General features: G+C 39.1%; 1 protein-coding gene across 6 annotated transcripts in view; it reads left to right on the forward strand.

Annotated features, from left to right (window-relative positions):
• galnt13 (UDP-N-acetyl-alpha-D-galactosamine:polypeptide N-acetylgalactosaminyltransferase 13) overlaps positions 1–19,011 on the forward strand; it is a 417,261-nt gene that overhangs the window by 50,184 nt on the left and 348,066 nt on the right. The window contains exon 1 of one of the 6 annotated variants that reach the window (XM_043693778.1): positions 1,369–1,482. The exons of the other annotated variants lie outside the window; for them this stretch is intronic. Within the exon in view, the coding sequence (XP_043549713.1) occupies positions 1,455–1,482 (28 nt within the window). The 5' untranslated portion in view covers positions 1,369–1,454. Of the gene's footprint in view, positions 1–1,368; positions 1,483–19,011 lie in introns of those variants that run through there. 6 annotated transcript variants of the gene reach the window in all.

Below are 19,011 nucleotides of genomic sequence, written 5' to 3' on the forward strand. Positions count from 1 at the left end.
CATTGAGTGTATTTATAACTGAGATTTTTGATCATCAAGGGGATCAAGGCTTACAGGGAGAAAGTGGGAGAAAGGTTGTTCAACCCCAATCAGCCATGATTGAAAGGTGGGGGAGACTTGATGGGACGAATGGTCTAATTTCTGCTCCTATGTCTTGTGGTCTAGAATCCATCAATCTCAGCCTTAAATATTTGCACAAACTCTGCCCCCCACAGCTTTCTAACAAGGCATTCCAAAGACCAAAGAAGGAATTCTTCCTCATTACACTCTTAAAATGCTGCTCTTTTATCTCTGTCTCCATCCCCAATTGTCCCCATCTCCAGTCTCTTGGCAGTGGGTTGTCTTTTGTTTTCAGATGTGAACACTTTAATCTTGGCCCCCAGTAAGTCTCCCTCAGAGGCTTGTTATCTCCTGAGTAATTAAGCTACCTAATCTTGGACAGGAATCGAAGCAAATCACAGCCTTTTCATTGCTCCATTTTATCTGTAAGTAAACAAACTGTCCTGAAGCACAATCATCTTTTAAAATATTATGTACAGAAAAGATTCACTAGAATGACACCAGTACTGAGAGCCCTGTGAAGAAACTGAGATTGTTCTGTTTGGGACAGAGAATGTTAATAGGAGACTTTTCAAATTTCCCCTTATATTAAGTAAATAAGGAGAATTTTATTGAGTCATATAAAATTTGAAACCTTAACACTATTTCTGTCTTGATAAATGCTGCTAAACTTGCTGAGCTTCTTCAGTACTTTTCTTTACTGCACCCATAGTACTTTTACTATAAGGATAAAATGTTTCTGCTGGGAGGAGGGCCATTACTCAGAGGACATACACTTAAAATAATTCACTAAAACTTCAGATGAATGAGGAGTGAACTTATTTTACAGGATGCTGTAATATTATGACATGTACTGTCTAAAAGCAAGAAGGGAAATCGTTTAATTATAATTTTCAAAAAGAAATTGGATAATACTTGGGGGTGTGTGGAAATGTAGTTTATTGAAGAACAGTGTGGGAGTGGGACTAATTTAATAGGTCTTTCAAAATATCTGCATAGACGCAATAGGCCAAACATTGGCCTTCAGTGCTGTAAGATTGCATTGATTTAGATCTTCCAGTTTCAGCAGCAAAAGATTTGAATTTTTACATTTGCAATTAAAGAGCAATTTAAAAGTCTTCAATTTAAAATCAGCTTTTGAAGATTATAAAGCTTTTGTTGCTAATTTTTCTGACATGTCTGTTCGTATCTCAACACTTTTAGAGTTCGGTATGACTCTTCATAACTCAACAGTTCTGAAGAAGAGTCATTCTGGGCTTGAAACATTAACTCTGTTTTTCTGTCTCCACAGATGCAGTGGGACCTCTGCTAAGTTTCTGCAGTATTTTCTGTTTGTTAGTGGATAAGTTGGTCTTCTGCACTTTATCAATGGATCCATGTGTTGCTGAGCAGCAATGATCAGATCTACAAAACCAGTCTTAGGTTCCAAGCTAAATTGTTTTTATTAGTTCTGTCAAATACTTGATTTTAGAGTAGTCAGTTCCATTTCACTTGTGGATTTCAGCTTTTTTATCCATGTTTGGATAAAACCTGAGTGTCAATAAGCAGGTTTTTCCTTTGCAGGTATTGCTTGATATCTCTGTTAGTGGTCTCTTTCAGATCACTTTGAGAATGGATTGGGGGAGTAATTGGCTAAGTTGGATCTTTCGTTTTGGGTACACTGTTGCATTTTGCTAGGTTAGTACACTGCTAATCAAGTCTGCTGTTCCTGGAATCAGCACAAAAGTTAAAGATTTTATTGAAGTACACCAAGTCACCATCTCTCTGATGGACTCTGGTTAACAGAAAAAACAAACCAACTTTAGGTAGTCTTTTTTGTTTTTAATGAGTTCTTTGAAATTGAATTGAAATTTCACCATCTGCCATAGTAGGATTTAAACATGTCCCCAGAATGTTTGCCTGCTACTCTGGCTTGCTAGTCTGGTGACAGTATCATTACTCCATCACTTTCCCACCCCCAACCCCTTCATGCATAGGAATGTCGAGCAACAGTCAGCCATTTGTCCCCCTTGAGCTTGCTCTCTACCATTGAGTAAAATTTTGGCTGATCTGGTTACTTAACATTCCCACCTCCTTTCTTGCTGGGTTCCACTCTTAATTAACCAAAACCCTTCCAACAATCACTTTTCTTCCCATATTTCTTTATCACCTTAATAGTCACCAAAATATCCATCTCTGTACCCTTCACTTAACTTATTTGCATGCTGTTCCTAAATAATATTTCTTACTGACGTAGGATCAGCAAGTTCATTCAGTGGTGATACCAAACTCAATTTATAACCAACTTGACCATTGTACTACTTCTCTCTCTGATCCATATTCTTCCAAATAAATTCTTTGTCATTTAACATAAGCCACATTCTTGTGCCACTGATTCCATCCTCTTTTCTTCTTGACAACCTGGGTACCCTGTTTTGCCCTGAACTGACTTCCTGACTCTGTAACCCCATCCCTTCCTTCCCTCACTCCTCTTAATGTTTACCTCATGTCCAATGGCTATTGAAATGACTTCAACACCTCCAGCCTCCAGTTTTCAAATTAGATTCCATGTTAAAACATGTAAACATTTATTGTCAGCACAGTTATCCACGCTAGGTTCTATTTGCCAACCACCTTCATCCTTGCTAACTTTTATAGGCTTTTAGTCCCCAAAATCATTTTCTAATCAACCTGTTCAGAGATGGTGAGACTTTGAACCTGGACCTCATGGCTCAAAGGTAGGAATACTACCACTGCTCCACAAGAACTTTAGGCCTTTGACATAACATGTATGCTTTTATATCTAAAATTCCATTACTCTTCTTCCCTAGCTCCTGCCTAACCCCCACCACCTCTTTATGTGTGTAACCTGATCAGCTCTACAATTAACTCTCCTCTCTCCAGCTCTTTGTACAGACCCTTATGTGTTAACATAAATGTGTTTAGATATCTCAACCATTTGCTGTGGAATTCTGCCTCTAAAGCCTTTCATTTCTCTTTCTTCTTATTTTTCTTTAAAACCCTTCTTAAGCCTCTTTGTGCTGTTGTTCACTCCTTACTTTTTAGAAACAATCTTAATGGATAGTTTTAACATTGACCTAAATGTGCACCTTGTGCACATAAATTATGAATGTACTCCCCAGTGGAATAAATGTTGGATGATTATTTGACCAATAAGTGACCAATTGGAAAAGAATGTCATTCTTGTGTAATTTATTTAACTTGAAAACGAAGTTCTGATTTAACAGATCTAAATATGTTTCTGTAGGGTGGAGTATAGATTACAGTTTACCATGAAATTAAGTCTGCAGTCTTCCCCAAGCTGTATGTAACTCATGCACACTGGAATCTTCACAGTTGTTCAAGGAATAAACATTCTTGGAGCATTGGTTGAGAACTGTTGGATCCAAATGATCATGAGATATTCATGTTCCAGAATGGTTGTATTAAATAAACAATTTAATTATTTACAGAATTTGGTGGCACAACAACTCAATGTACATCAGGATCATCTTTTATGACATGGGTCATCAGAATGTCTGTCTGAATTCAGGATTTGCTGTCTTGGATGGTCAGGCTAGAATTATTTGGTGGTTGCCACACAATGCAACTGCAAGGACTGAGTAATCTCAGCATGACTCGACACGCTTCACCATTGGACTCAACCCCACTGTCATAATAGGTGTACAGCTTTGCCTTTCTGAAGGAGCCTGGAGTGGAATCTCCTCTCAGAAATGTGGAGCTGCATTTTTTCTTTGAGCCAGAGTGGGTTTACTGCTTCTTTAGCCCAATGTTGCATGTTATTTGGATAGAACAGCCATGATTAATTGAGTCATTAAATACCTCATGTCATCAGATGAATTCTTGACAAAATGTTTTTAAAGTGATTTTAACACAATATATTTTCTTGAAGTATTGAGAACTCTTACCAATTCTGGGCCCCGCAGTTACATTGATTTTAACACTTACATTGGTTAACTAGGCCTTTAGTGGTTATAAAGGTCACATAACAAGCTGTAATAAATTTGCAACCTGAGTTGTCATAGCTCAGGTGATACTTCAAAAAATAGAAGTGGCTATATTCTCCCCTGGAACGTTTTAAATTTTATTTTGAGTTGTTGCAGTGGTTGACTGTCTTTCAGTAAATTTGAAGATAATTGAACAAAGCCCATAGATTTTTCATTAAACAAATATGCAACAGTGAAATAAAGGATATGTAAATCTTTTTATCTATGCTAATGCTGCATCATATTTTTTCAAATTACAGGTTGTCCCACTATAACACGCATTTTGTTAATGTGAATTCACTGTAATGCAATTGATGAATTGCGGACACTGCTTTTATAGTGCAAACTTTTAAAACGTGTGTTGGCTGTAAAGCGATTACATTGCCAACACGAAGTGCTGTTTCTAAAATGCGATTTTTCTATACCACGGAGTTGGACACTAATGCAACCATCGCGTTATAGAACTACCTGTACATTATTTCCCTATATATTTTTAAGACCTGTATAGTTCATGTTTTACAACAATGAAATATGAAAGGAATTCCCTTTGCTGTTTTTCTGTAAATCTGACTATACTGTGAAGATTTATTACTACTTAGAATGCTGTCAAATGATGGTTTTGCTAATTCTGTTCCGACTTAATGACATCCTATGGGACCAATTATCAAACGTAATACATCGTAAATCAGTCTGGCATACGTTTTGAATTTACAGAATTGCTGTTGTTAAATCTTTCAATACATGAAAAGGTCGTGAATTGATGTTTTTTTTTAAATGCCTGACTATTTGAGTAAGTTTAATCCTCTTTTAGAGAAGTATTATTGATTTTGTTTAAGCTGTGAAACAAATTCTCCCCATGAATAAAAACATTAATTTGATGAATTATGATAAATCTGCAGAAGAATATATTAATTGTTATAGCAACCTACATTTGTGTAGTATTTTCATATGTTACACCTCTCCTGAGGAAGTGCAGTGGAAGTCGAGCCCCATTATTCCTGGAATTATTGCAAAAGTTGGATTTCACAAAGTTACATAGAATTCCCCAAGTTGCTTATTCTGTTAGAACCAGTTGACAGCATGGATCAACTTACTGTACTTGAGAATTATTTATTACAATTGATTCTAATTACAGAAACAATCACTGACATTAACATTTAACTCTACTAGTTAAAACACTCATGCACTTCTGAGTTCCTCTTTACGATTGTATACGCAGACAGGAAAACAGCATGGTTAGAGGGCAGTTCAGTGGTCCATAGGGTTCATTGAAATAATATGTTTTGGGTTGTCAGAGTACATTGCTCTATGGTCTTCCTCCTACTTTTTCATTAGTTTTTAGGAGATACAGGGTGGTTAGTTCACAACTCTGCCTTATGAGTTAATAGCCATGTCTTACTCTGACCTTTTTGGAAATCTGATGACTTCTCCCATCTCATTCACACCCCCACCTCCCCAAGCTTTTCAAACACCTGTGAGGCAATCACATGGATGTTGGTAAGCAGCAGGCATTTATCATTGTTCATAGCTCTGAGGACAGGTCACTGGATATTTTTAATCAACCTATTCAAATAGATGATGTAAGTCTGGGCTGGTCTGAATGTAGAGTTAGGATAGTGAAGAAGGCATTTGGTATGTTTTCTTCTATTGATCAGAGCATTCAGTATCGGGGTTGGGAGGTCATGTTGCAACTGTACAGGATATTTGTTAGGCCACTGTTGGAATATTGTATGCAATTTTGGGTCTCCCTCCTATAGGAGGAATGTTGTGAAACGTGAAAGGATTCAGAAAAGATTTACAAGGATGTTGCCAAAGTTGGAGGATTTGAGCAGCAGGGAGAGGCTGAACAGGCTGGGGCTGTTTTCCTGGAGCGTCAGAGGCTGAGGGGTGACCTCATAGAGATCTATAAAATCATGAGGGGCATGGATAGAGTAAATAGACAAGGTATTTTCCCTGGGGTGGGGGCAGTCCAGAACTATAGGGTATAGGTTTAGGGTGAGAGGGGAAAGATATAAAAGAGACCTAAGGGGCAACTTTTTCACGCAGAGGGTGGTAAGTGTATGGAATGTGTTGCCAGAGGAGGTGAAGGAGGCTACTACAATTACAGCATTTAAAAGGCATCTGGATGGGCATATGAATAGGAAGGGTTTGGAGGAATATGGGCCAAATGCTGCAAACTAGATTAATTTAGGATATCTGGTTGACATGGACAAGTCTGTTTCCATTCTGTACATCTCTATGACTCTATCACTATGACTCAATGTTAACGCTGGTTTCACTTCTCTGCTGCCAGAACTGTTGAGTTTCTTCAGGATTTAAAAAAAAAGTTCACATCTCCAGCATCTGAAGTTCTTCGATCCTCTCATTAATTAGTTTGTAGTCTACCAACCAATCAGCTGCTTGTAGCCAGCCAAGGTTCTATTTGTACTTAGGCCTTGATTCCTCTTGGTCGGCGATGTAGACTGCTACTGTTTGAACAAGCAGCTGTCTTAACTGCACTCTTAATGAGCATTCGTTTACTTTCTTTAAAAAGGGCAGCAATCTTTCAAAAATTCTTGGTTTTTAAAACGAAAAGTTATTTTCCCATTTTAGTTCACAACTAAATAAACAGAAAAATAAAAAGGCAGACTCTTTACACAACAGCTCAATGTTTTACAATGGATGGAAGAGATTGCAGAGCTGCTGGTGACAAAGATTTCAGGGAAAAGAGAACACTGCAAAAAAAAGAAGGTCTTAAGATAATCTTGAATGAAGAGAGACAGCAGAGAGAGGAATTTCTTTGAAAGATCCAAAATGTTTGGAAGGAGTGGGACAAAAAATAAGACCGAGGAATAGAATGTGTGGATGTTGTGAAGTGAAATATTCTTCTGGATTCTTGTGCTATTTACCCATGATTTCAAGATCAGTTGTTTCTAAGTTTGCATTGTATTTCATGAAGCTTGGAGAAAATCAGTTTTCAGCTAACTGAATTTAAATTATCTGAAACTGCAGGTCCGCACCTATCTGTTGCCTGATCATAATTCTTCGACAGCACATGGTGTTGTGTCAATGATGATATCAGCTCGCCTGACCTAGCAATTGTAACATTTGTTAGGGGTGGTTGAGTTTAGAACTGCAGCCACACCATTAAAACTATTATTTAAAAAAAAAAGAACTGCAGGTTCTAGAAATCAGAAACAAAACCAGAAATTGCTGGAAAACTTCCACAGGTCTGGCAGCGTTGTTTTGGAGAAGGGTCACTGGATCCAGAACTCATTTACAGATTGTCTTTAGGGTTTATCATGCAAAATAAAGTGCCTTATTTTGACAGAGTTATGTTTCAGAAGCTATGTGATGTTCAGGAATGAATCTGCTAATGCACCATATCAAATATGGATCAATAAGATTGAACAATCTGACATAAATCTTGGTGTGATTAAGTGCTGTTTAAGATTTGAACATTTGCTAGAAATTTTACTCATTTTACACAGCCTGTTTTCTGAGAGATAATGTCACAGTGTGGAATATAAGTCAATTTATTTCAAGCCCAGAGGACTTATTGAGTTCTTCCTCTTCTACTTGCAACCTTAATGTTCCAGGATTGCCAAACAACCTTGACTCAAGACCAGGGCAGATTAAACTGAGTCTACCTGAGGATTGAACCCTGCACTGTTGACATGATTCTAAATTAGAGGCTAGTGGAGTAGCCCACTGTGCCAGCTAACATCATGTTACGTGTGTCGTTGTATGTACTGTACTCAAGTATCAAAATATTCATTTAAAAGAAATGTACTTCAGTAAAATTTAATTGCAATTAACTTGCTTTTCAAAAATTGAAGGAACATAAAGAAGTGGAGCACTTTGTATCTATGGTAACTAGGAAAATAAGGAAAATGGACTGATGAAAGCAGCTCTTTGATAAAATCAAATAAATGCTCAATCTATGCTTGAGGGGAACATAGGGATAAAAAATCCATCAGCCACCTTATAAAGAATTAGTGAGTCCTTTCCTTGATTCCCCTGGTGATTAAACTCTCTTGAGAGGACACTATCTGAATGGGATCATTATCTGTAGGAGCTCACCTTCCCACTATAATGTGAAATGCTATCTGCATCTGGTTAAAAAAATCATAAATCACCAGGTTATAGTCCAATAAGTTTACTTGGAAGCACTAGCTTTCAGAGCACTGCTCCTTCATCAGGTGCTTGTGTAGAAACCACCTGATGAAGGACCAGCGCTCCAAAAGCTAGTGCTTCCAATTAAACCTGTTGGACTATAACCTGGCATTGTGTGATTTTTAATTTTGTACATGCTAGTCCAACACTGACATCTCCAAATCGTATTTGCATGTGGGGAGTTTTCTTATCCTTGCTGAATATTTATCATGAATTTACACCCAGTCCACTTACAAGCAACCCATTCCAAATACTGACAATTCTATACACTTAATGGTAAGGTCCTAGGGAGTGTTGCTGAACAAAGAGACCTTGGAGTGCAGGTTCATAGCTCCTTGAAAGTGGAGTCGCAGGTAGCTAGGATAGTGAAGAAGACGTTTTGTATGCTTTCCTTTATTGGTCAGAGTATTGAGTACAGTAGTTGGGAGGTCATGTTGCGGCTGGTCAGGGCATTGGTTAGGCCACTGTTGGAATATTGCGTGCAATTCTGGTCTCCTTCCCATCGGAAAGATGTTGTGAAACTTGAAAGGGTTCATAAAAGATTTACAAGGATGTTGCTAAGGTTGGAGGATTTGAGCTATAGGGAGAGGCTGAACAGGCTGGGCCTATTTTCCCTGGAGCGTCGGAGGCTGAGGTGTGATCTTATAGAGGTTTACAAAATTTTGAGGGACATGGAAGGGTAAATAGGCAAAGTCTTTTCCCTGGGGTGGGGAGTTCAGAACTAGAGGGCATAGGCTTACGGTGAGAGGGGAAAGATATAAAAGAGACCTAATGGCAGCTTTTTCACACAGAGGTGGTACGCGTGTGGAATGAGCTGCCAGAGGATGTGGAGGAGGCTGGTACAATTGCAACTTTTAAGAGGCATTTGGTTGGATATGAATAGGAAGGGTTAGAGGGATATGGGCCGGGTGCTGGCAAGTGGGACTAGATTGGGTTGGGATATCTGGTCGACATGGACAGGTTGGACTGAAGGGTCTGTTTCCATGCTGTACATCTCTATGACTCTATGACTCTAAATAAAAACTTCATGCCAGGACTAAAGAGAAAAATCATCGTTCTTCAGAGTTTACTATTTCTGTCATCCTTACTTCTCTACCAACCTACCTCTTAATTTTCATACATTATGCGTGCTATATTTCCCCCGGAATCACCAATTTATCAAACAGCAGGTTCTAGTAAAATAATGATGCTGCTTGTCGTCATTTGCTTATAAATACTATCACATAAGTGTGCAGTTTAGATTACTAATACTAAGCAATATGATGCTGTGTTTGTGAGCCGCCACACCCATTGAAGTATTCCGGCTTATCTAACGGCATCATGTAATAATGTTAATTGTACAAAAATATCCCATTAGCTACTGATAATCTTGTGCAGACAACATTGATATTGGTGACCACCTCAGCTCTGATCAATATGTTCTGCATTTTGCATCATAAGTACTTTGACAATAAATTCATTTTTCTAAGAAAGAGTCAATTTGCAATTCAGAAATTGCAGAAGATCTTTTGTATTCTGTAGAAGTAGGAAATGTTCTGCCAAGGTGTATGATATTATTAAATGTAATTATTTCATACATGCTTTGCATTTCATCAGAAATCTCACACTGGAAAGATTTAAATGCTTCACGAGCAGAAATGTTTTAAGGCGGTGGTTCTTCCCTACTTGTGAGAAGCAAGTAAGCCCTTGGGTATCTGTATGATAGAAACCTCTAAGAGGCCAAAGGACAAACTGGTTCATAATTGTATCTGCGTTGTTGTTTAATGAGACTGAAGACTCTAAATCTTTTCAATATCCACCAGGGACAAACATAAGTTTATCATCAACTTCATTCCCTTAAAAATGCAGAAAAGCACAAATTAGAATAGGATAGTAGTTAAGTAATCAAAGAGAAAAAAGTGAAGTCAGTCAAAAAGATTTTTGATACTTGTGTGCAGTGTGCACAGCATGTTGCTTATTCATTATGAGCCCATTATGCAGTCCTGGCAATTTCATCCAAAAAAGGTGAGTGAGAAACAAGATTATTGTATAGGGCACTTTAATCTTTCAAAAATTAACTGGGACCACCTTAGTGTGAAAGGATTAGATGGAACAGAATATTTTTAAAGTGCACTCAGGAAAGCTTTTTGTGCTGCCAGTTTGACTTCAAGATAGGTGGAGGGACAGATAGTGTTGAGGAAGCAGGGAGGCTGCAGAAGGCCTTGGACAAGTTAGGTGAGTGGACGAAGATGTGGTAGATGGAACACGTAATGGCAAAGTGTGAGATTATACATTTTGGTTGGAAGAATAGAGGCATCAACTATTTCTTTAATGAAGAAAGACTTTGGAAGTTTGGAGTGCAAAAGCATTTGGGAGTCTGAGTTCAGGATTCTTTTAAGGTTAACATACCAATTCAGTTGGCGATTAACATGACAAATACAACGTTAGCACGTATTTCAAGAGGGGTAGAAAGCGAGCAGACGTGTACTGCTGAGGCTGCATAATGCTCTGGTCAGTCCTCACTTGGAATATTTTGAGCAGTGTTGGATGCTGTAACTAAAGAAATATATGCTGCTGTGGGGTCCAGAGGAGCTTTATAAGAATGATCGCAAGAATTAAGGACTTGTCATAAGGAATGATTGAAGACTCTGGATCCGTACTCAATAGAGTTTAGAAGGATGAGAGAGGTCTGATTGATGTTTGTAGAATGCAGACAGTCCTGGATAGTGTGGACGTAGAAGATGCTTCCACTATTAGGAGAGACTGACTCACGGCACAGCCTGAGAGTGAAGGAATGACCCTTCAGAGCTGAATGAGGAGGAATTTCTTCAGCCAGAGGGTGGTGACTCTGTGGAACTCATTGCCACAGAGAACTATGGAGGACAAATCATTGAGCATATTTAAGACAGAGATTCTTGATTAGTAAGGGGCATCAAAGATTATTGCAGGAAAATGGAGTTGAGAAATCTATTAGAGTCGAGAGTGTGGTGCTGGAAAAGCACAGCAGGTCAGGCAGCATCCGAGGAACAGGAGAATCGACGTTTCGGGCATGAGTCATTCCTGATGAGCTTATGCCCAAAATGTCGATTCTCCTGCTCTTTGGATGCTGCCTGACCTGCTGTGCTTTTCCAGCACCACACTCTTGTCTCTGATCTCCTGCATCTGCAGTCCTCACTTTCTCCTCCTTGAGAAACATTTCAACCATGATCAAATGGCGGAGCAGAATCAATTGTCTGAATAACCTAATTCTAGTAGCTTGTCATCTTGTGCAGATAATGCAACTAGAGATGGAGCACTGGTAGATCTAATCCTAGGGAATGAAGCTGGTCAAGTGGTTTGAAGTTTGGGATAATGACCATAACTCTAAGTTTCAAAGTCATTATGGAAAGGGATAAGGATAATGCAAAAGTTACATGTCTAAATTAGGCGAAGGCAGATTTCACTGTCATTAGACTGGATCTGGCAAACATAGAGTGGGAGCAGCTACATGGAATTTGTCTACCTTTGAAAAGTGGGAGTTCTTTTATTAGTAAAGTGAGAATTCAGGGCTAGTGTGCTCCTCTTAAGGGCAAGGGTAACAAGTCCAGGAAACCCTGGTTGTCAAGTGGTGTTGAGAATTTGATAAAAAGAGCATGTATATATCAGGTACAACACATAAAAGAGGGAAGGCCCTTCAAAAGTGTAGAGTGAGGAGGTTGCTTAAAAAGGAAATTAGGGCAAAGAAGGACCACAAAATACCTTTGGTAGATGTGGTCAAGGCAAACCCTCAGGTGTTTTTAGAAGTATATTAAGAGGATGAGAATTACCTGCAAGGAGCATGAGACCAAAGGAAATCTTTGTGTGTGGAGCCTGTGGACATGTGTGATGTCTTAAAGGAATATTTCTCATCTGTAGTCACAGAGGAGGAAGACACTGTAGCTGGGGATTTGAGTTGTGATGGTAAGGTTCTAGAACATCCACACCAGTAAGGAGGAGGTTTTAGATGGTTTAGTGGGTATACAGCTGCATAAATCACCAGGGATGTGTATTTCAGGCTTCCATGGGAGTGAGAGAGGAGATTGCTGGGTCCCTGGCAGAGATATTTAATACTTCACTGGCCTTAAATGAGATGCCAGATGACTGGAGGATAACTAATATGGTTTCTTTATTCAAGAAGGGTAGCAAGGCAAACCAGATAATTATAGCCCACTTAGTCTGACATCTGTGGTAAGGAAATTATTTGGAATAAATTCTGAAGGACTGGATTAAACAGTATTTTGGAAGGCAGGGAGTGATCAGGGATAGTCAGCATTGTTTTGTTAGAGGGCGATTCGACCTAACTAATTTAGTTGAATTGTTTTGAAAATTTGATTTCATATATTTGAGAGTAGTGCAGTTGATGTGGTTTATGTGTACATCGATAAGACAAGGACCCACATGGAAGGCTGGTTGAAAGGTACGAGTCCATGGGATCAAAGGCAAGTTGGCAAGCTCGAACAAAAAAATGGCATACAAATTGGAGGCAAAAGGTGGTGTTGGGGTTGTTTTTGCAACTGGAGACCATACCAGGTATGTACTAGAGGGTTTGGTGCTGGGATACTTGCTGTTATTTACATTAACAGCTTTGAATGTGAATGTAGGATGTTTAATTGCTAAGTTTGCAGATCTCATGAAAATTGGTGTTGTTGATAATGAGGAGGATGGGCTCAGGTTACAGTCTTATATTGATTAGCTGGTAAATTAAGCAGAGCAATTGTAGATGGAATTTGATCCTGATAAGTGTGAGGTGATGTGTTTTGGGAGGTCCAATAAGACATGTAAGATGTATGGTAGGTTCTTAAGGAGTACCGAGGAACAGATTATAAGCCCATAGATCCCTGAAGGTATCAGCACAGTTCGACAGGGTGGTGAAGAAGGTATATGCAATGCTTGCCTTCATTAGCTGGTGCATAGAATATACAAGCAAGGAATTCTTGTTTCAAATTAAAAAAACATTAGTTTGGCCACAGGTAGAATACTGTGTGGGTTTCTGGTCGCCACATTATCAGAAGGATGTGACCACTGGAAAGAGTGCAGAGGAGATTCACCAGGATGTTGCTTGGGATGGAAAATCTGTTGGGAGGTAAGACTGGATAAGTTGGGTTAGTTTTTCTTGGAGCAGAGAAAGCTGGTGGGGTGGGGGCAGTTGCGGGGGGCTGGTGAGTGGAATCTGCTCTGAGGTATACAAAACCACGAGCATCTTTTCCCTATGGCAGATGTGTCTTAAGATCAAAGGATATAGGTTTAAGATGAGGAGTAAGTGGTTTAGAGGAGATTTGAGGGAAAAATATTTTCAGCCAGAGGGTGGTAGATAAATAGAATATGCTCTCTGAGGGGTGCTTGAGTCGAGTACACTAGCAACATGTTAAGAAGCAGCTGGGTGGATACTTAAAATGCCGGGACATAGGAAGCTACAGACCTAGTGAAGGTAAATGGGATTAATGTAGTTTGGTGTTTGCTGGTTGGCATAAACATGGTGGGCCAGAGGATCTGTTTTTATGCTGTATGACTCTGACTAAATGTTGATTCATATCTATACTAATTACAGGTCTGCGAATTGATAAAATGCCCCCTATATGCACATTCAGCCTGACACATGGGTATTTGGGTGGAGGGCAAAACTGCGAAGACAATTTAATGGCTTCTATACAAATCAATCTCTGAAACGATCCTTTTGCCAGGACTTACTGCTGTACTCCAAGTACATTCACTTGCTTGCAGGAAGCACAGAGCTACTGGTTAACAACTTATAAAGTCTTTGATTTATTATTAAAAGGCACAGCTTCCAGCAACTTACGGGCAGATAAAATAGTTTTCTTCATGCTGTAGGTGATTTTACTGTAGGTGAAGGGAATCACCTCCCCTTCTGGAGCTCTGAAGGCATTCATATTTATACATTATTCCTGCCTGGGAGACAGTCGCAGTTTCTGGTAGGCAGAAGATCTTTGTTATTGACAGCTGGTTCTGCAGATCAATCAGCTACTTGTTCTGAGCCAAACCTCACTTGTAAACACCCCTGGGTACCAATTCGTTGACGAGTACACATCCCGCCCACTCCCCCAAATTATTTGAGCAAGAAATAATGTAGCCAGTGTAATGTCATCTCTTACAACGTGCAACAATCCCTTCTAAGATCCTTGGTTTGTAAAACAGTTCTTTTCCCATTTCAGTCCACCAATCAGAAATACAAAAGAATAAAAAGATACAGTCTTTACTGATGGAAACAGTGGGTTGAATTTTCAGCATCCACTGAAGCTGAAAACAGATGCAGAACAGGGCCTGAAAAACATCCAAGGCAGTCCACATACCTAGTGCCAACAATGTTCACTAGAGCAGGAGGCTGCTGTGCCATTCAGTATGGTAATGCTGATCGTCCAGCTCAGTAATGTCCTGTAAACACATCTCTTTGTGGAAAGGTGAAGCCAAACACAGCCTCTTACAGGCAGGAGGGAACAACATCCAGATAGATTTCAGAGAAAGTCCAAGGAATCCTTTAATCTTGGACTCTTGCATTTTGTGATTGCTACAGCTAAAACAAACTAGAAAAAAACCTGAACTGGGGGAGCTGGCCACTGCCCTTTCATTGTTAAACTGGACTCTTGGACACCACTGCCTTTACAACTTCTGTTCAAAAACAAAAGGACAAAATAATCTTTTTAAAGTGACAGCATTATCACACCTCCACCACAGCTCCAGACATTGTATTCTATTCCCAATTACCTGCTGAGTGTGCATAAGGTGTAAGAGCAATAGTGGCCCATTGAGTCTGCTCTGCGGTTCAGTAAGATCATGGCTCATCTGGTAATGCTCACTCCACTTTCTTGTCTTTTCTCAATTATTCTTCAATTCCTTACTCATTAAAAATCTAAGTCAACTTGAATATACTGAATGACCCAGCCTTAATAGCCCTCTGTGTACAATTCTTGTATGTTTTATGTTGTCTGCAAACTTTGAAATTGTCTCTTGCTAACAAGAACTTGATCATTTATGTATGTCAGAAAAAAAAAACAAGGGTACCATTCCCACCCCTTGTGGAATTTCAGTACAAACATTTTCCTGCCTGAAAAGGTCCATGGAATTGATGTGCATGCTATGTCAGTATTGACTGGTTAGTGTCATTTGGTAATTGTGGTTCAAATAAAATATAAACTCCGAGGAGTTACTCTGTGCTACAGAAATATGTTTTGTAATCTTATTACATCCTGACCAGCATATTGCTCCTGAATTCATAGTCTTCCAATTTCACTCATTGTGTTATATATTGGCTATCTAAGAGTGATTATTTATAGCTTTATTGTGGCAAGCACAATGAGAAAGGAATATATTAAACACTTAGAATCATGGTAAAAGCTCATCACCTGAAAGCTGCATAATAACAATTCATCATCAAGATGTAGGTTTACAAGCAGTCATTAGTATCTTCCCTAGACACCTCATTGTTTGTTGGTGAACGGTACTCTACAATAGCTTTATATATGGTGCAAGTCAACTTCTCAAGTCATTGTGTTCAATATTTTCCAGTTGGCCTTATCATAGACATGTATGGAAGCAGAGAGTTGCTTGTTTTCTAGTTCTCTGCTGATTCTATAGTATCTATTCTATAACCTTTGTCTATATATATTCTGGAAAACTGAGTGTCAATTTATTTGAAAGCATGTTTTAAAATGATGGGATGCATAGAATTAAAATTTTCTTTCGTCTTAACATATTAAAGTATCATGTAAAAGACTTGTTAGGAAAATAGAATCCCGTGGGATGAAATGACGTAGTGGTTATATGGATGCAAAATTGGCTAAGGCACAGAAAGCAAAAGATAGTGACTAAGAAATGATTTCAGACTGCAAGCAAGACTGACACTCTGAAAGCACCTTCCCTGACATCAGATCCCCGCAAAATACTTCAAAGGCAATCCAGTCATTTTGAAACGTAGGAAACAAACCCGGTTTTATAGATCAAGGTTCCACAAAAAGCAATGTGGTGATGATCAGATCCTTTATAGATGCTGATTGAGGTATGTCAGTTGGCTAAGACAATGAGAGCAGCGAAATCGACGTGTCGGGCAAAAGCCCTTCATCAGGAATAAAGGCACTGCCTTTATTCCTGATGAAGGGCTTTTGCCTGAAACGTCGATTTCGCTGCTCCTTGGATGCTGCCTGAACTGCTGTGCTCTTCCAGCACCACTAATCCAGAATCTGATTTCCAGCATCTGCAGTCATTGTTTTTACCTAAGACAATGAGAGCTCCCTTGCCGCTGTTTGAAATAATTCAAAGGTACCTTTCGCATTTACTCAGGAGGCCAGCAAGGCCTGGCTTTAATGTCTTGGCTGAGTGACGATACGTCTGACAAAATACAATGCTAAATCAGTGTCATCTTTTCTTCATCTCATGGGACAGATACTTTGTATCTGCTCTACGTAATTAGGTCAGAAAAAAGCGGTACATCATGGAAGCACTGGAGGGATGATCTCATCATCCGAATAGATGTGATCAAAAGATGGAATGTATTAGAGTCTCTGTAAGAAGTGGCTTATTAAGAAATGTAGTCAAAGTAGTTGTGGTTGTCTGAAGTCTTGTAATTTGCTTTTATTACAAATTTCCAGCCTATGCAGGAGTTTGCTCTTGTACCACATTCTGGGCTTTTACACCATTTGGACTATATGCATAATTTGTACATAAGGTTTTTAAATTTTCAGTGTTCAAGTACATTATATTGCGTACACTTCTGGTCTCCTTCCTATTGGAACGATGTTGTGAAACTTGAAAGGGTTCAGCAAAGATTTACAAGGATGTTGCCAGGATTTGAGCTAGGGAGCGGTTGAATAGGCTAGGGCTGTTTTCGCTGGAGCGTCGGAGGCTGAGGGGGTGACCTTATAGAAGTTTATAAAATCATGAGGGGCATGAATAGGATAAATAGTTAAAGTCTTTTCCATGGGGTGGGGGAGTGCAGATGTAGAGGGCATAGGTTTAGGGTGAGAAGGGAAAGATATAAAAGGGACCTAAGGGGCAACTTTTTCAATTAGACAGTGGTACATGTATGGAATGAGCTGCCAGAGGAAGTGGTGGAGGCTGGTACAATTGCAACATTTAAAAGGCATCTGGGTGCGTATATGAATATCAAGGGTTTGGAGGAATATGGACCGGGTGCTGGCAGGTGGGACTAGGTTGGGTTGGGATATCTGGTCAGAATGGACAAGTTGGGCTGAAGAGTCTGGTTCCGTGATATACAATTCTATGACTTTATGACTCTCTCTGAATCACGCAAAGAATTGGCTTTCCATGTGTTTTCTTTGGGGAGAAAGTGAGGACTGCAGATCCTGGAGATCAGAGCTGAAAATGTGTTGCTGGAAAAGCGCAGCAGGTCAGGCAACATCCAAGGAGCAGGAGAATCGACGTTTCGGGCATGAGCCCTTCTTCAGGAAGGGATTCCTGAAATGCCCGAAACATCGATTCTCCTGCTCCTTGGATGTTGCCTGACCTACTGCGCTTTTCCAGCAACACATTTTCAGCATGTGTTTTCTTTGTAAGTAAGCCTTTCGCTATTCAGTTTAACAGGATTTATGAATTGTTCACATTTTTGACAACTTCAGCTGTGTCTTTAGCTTGTTCTTTATGTAAATATTACATAGGTTTCCAATTTAAGCAGTGTGTTCAAACTGTATTCTATTAATTCAAGCTTTATGGAATATGCCATCCAAGCAAGTAATTATGGCATTGACTATATTTAGCTTATAATAACTTCCTGCCAGATAGCAGCTCAAAATTCAAAATGTTTTTTGTAAATTAAATCATTGGATAATTTAAATTATCAGAAAGGTATAATTAGTTTTACTTTTCTTTAAACTAAAGCTGGTCCCATCTGCAGATGTAAGCTTGCTGGATGTGATGATATCTATCATTAGGTTATGTACAACTTAATTTGTGCCAGGTGGTGGTTGGTTGAAAGTTCATAATGAAAGTAGTACATTATCCTCATTTGGAAATTGCTACTGCTGAAGAAAGTATGAGGGTATATTTTCATATCTCTGTGATCCAAGCATTAATTGGGTGTAAAGCATTTTCCATGTATCTCACCATTCAAGCACTTGTAGGTAGTCTTTTGAGCTCTAAGATGAAACATACGAGCAACCTTAGTTGATTTTATTACACTTAGTTGCAAGTGTTCGAGATGTGGGTGTTCTGCTTTTTTACAGAAAACTGTATCTTTTCTTTGCATCCATTTTTGATGTCAGTTTAGAGTTAAAAATATGGTTGAATAAATTCATATTCATATTTGCACTAGTTTGCAGCGGAATACAAGGAGACAGTGATATTGGTGGGCATGGACCAGAACATGACTACAGTCAGCAGTTCTTGAAGGATGCTGTGAGGCAGAATATATCAGAATATATTCACTTTTTAAAGATATTTTACTGAGGGAAGCAATATCAAAGTTGATAGTGTGTGCCAAAACTTGCCAAAACCATATTAGAAATTTAACAGCATCCCTACACAAATAAAATTAAAAGTTGAATTTTAAAATTAAAATATTTAAACAATGTCACTGTTCTCTACTGCAGATCAAAGGCTGAATCTTAGGTTTCATTTAGCGAAGTCTAAGTTGTGTTTAGTTTTATTTTGGAGTGCTTTTGCTGCGAGGCCATAAGACCATAAGACCATAAGACACAGGAGTGGAAGTAAGGCCATTCGGCCCATCGAGTCCACTCCACCATTCAATCATGGCTGATGGGCATTTCAACTCCACTTACCTGCATTCTCCCCGTAGCCCTTAATTCCTTGTGACATCAAGAATTTATTAATTTCTGCCTTGAAGACA

The sequence above is a fragment of the Chiloscyllium plagiosum genome, chromosome 7 (assembly GCF_004010195.1).
Source record: "Chiloscyllium plagiosum isolate BGI_BamShark_2017 chromosome 7, ASM401019v2, whole genome shotgun sequence".
NCBI lineage: Eukaryota > Metazoa > Chordata > Chondrichthyes > Orectolobiformes > Hemiscylliidae > Chiloscyllium > Chiloscyllium plagiosum.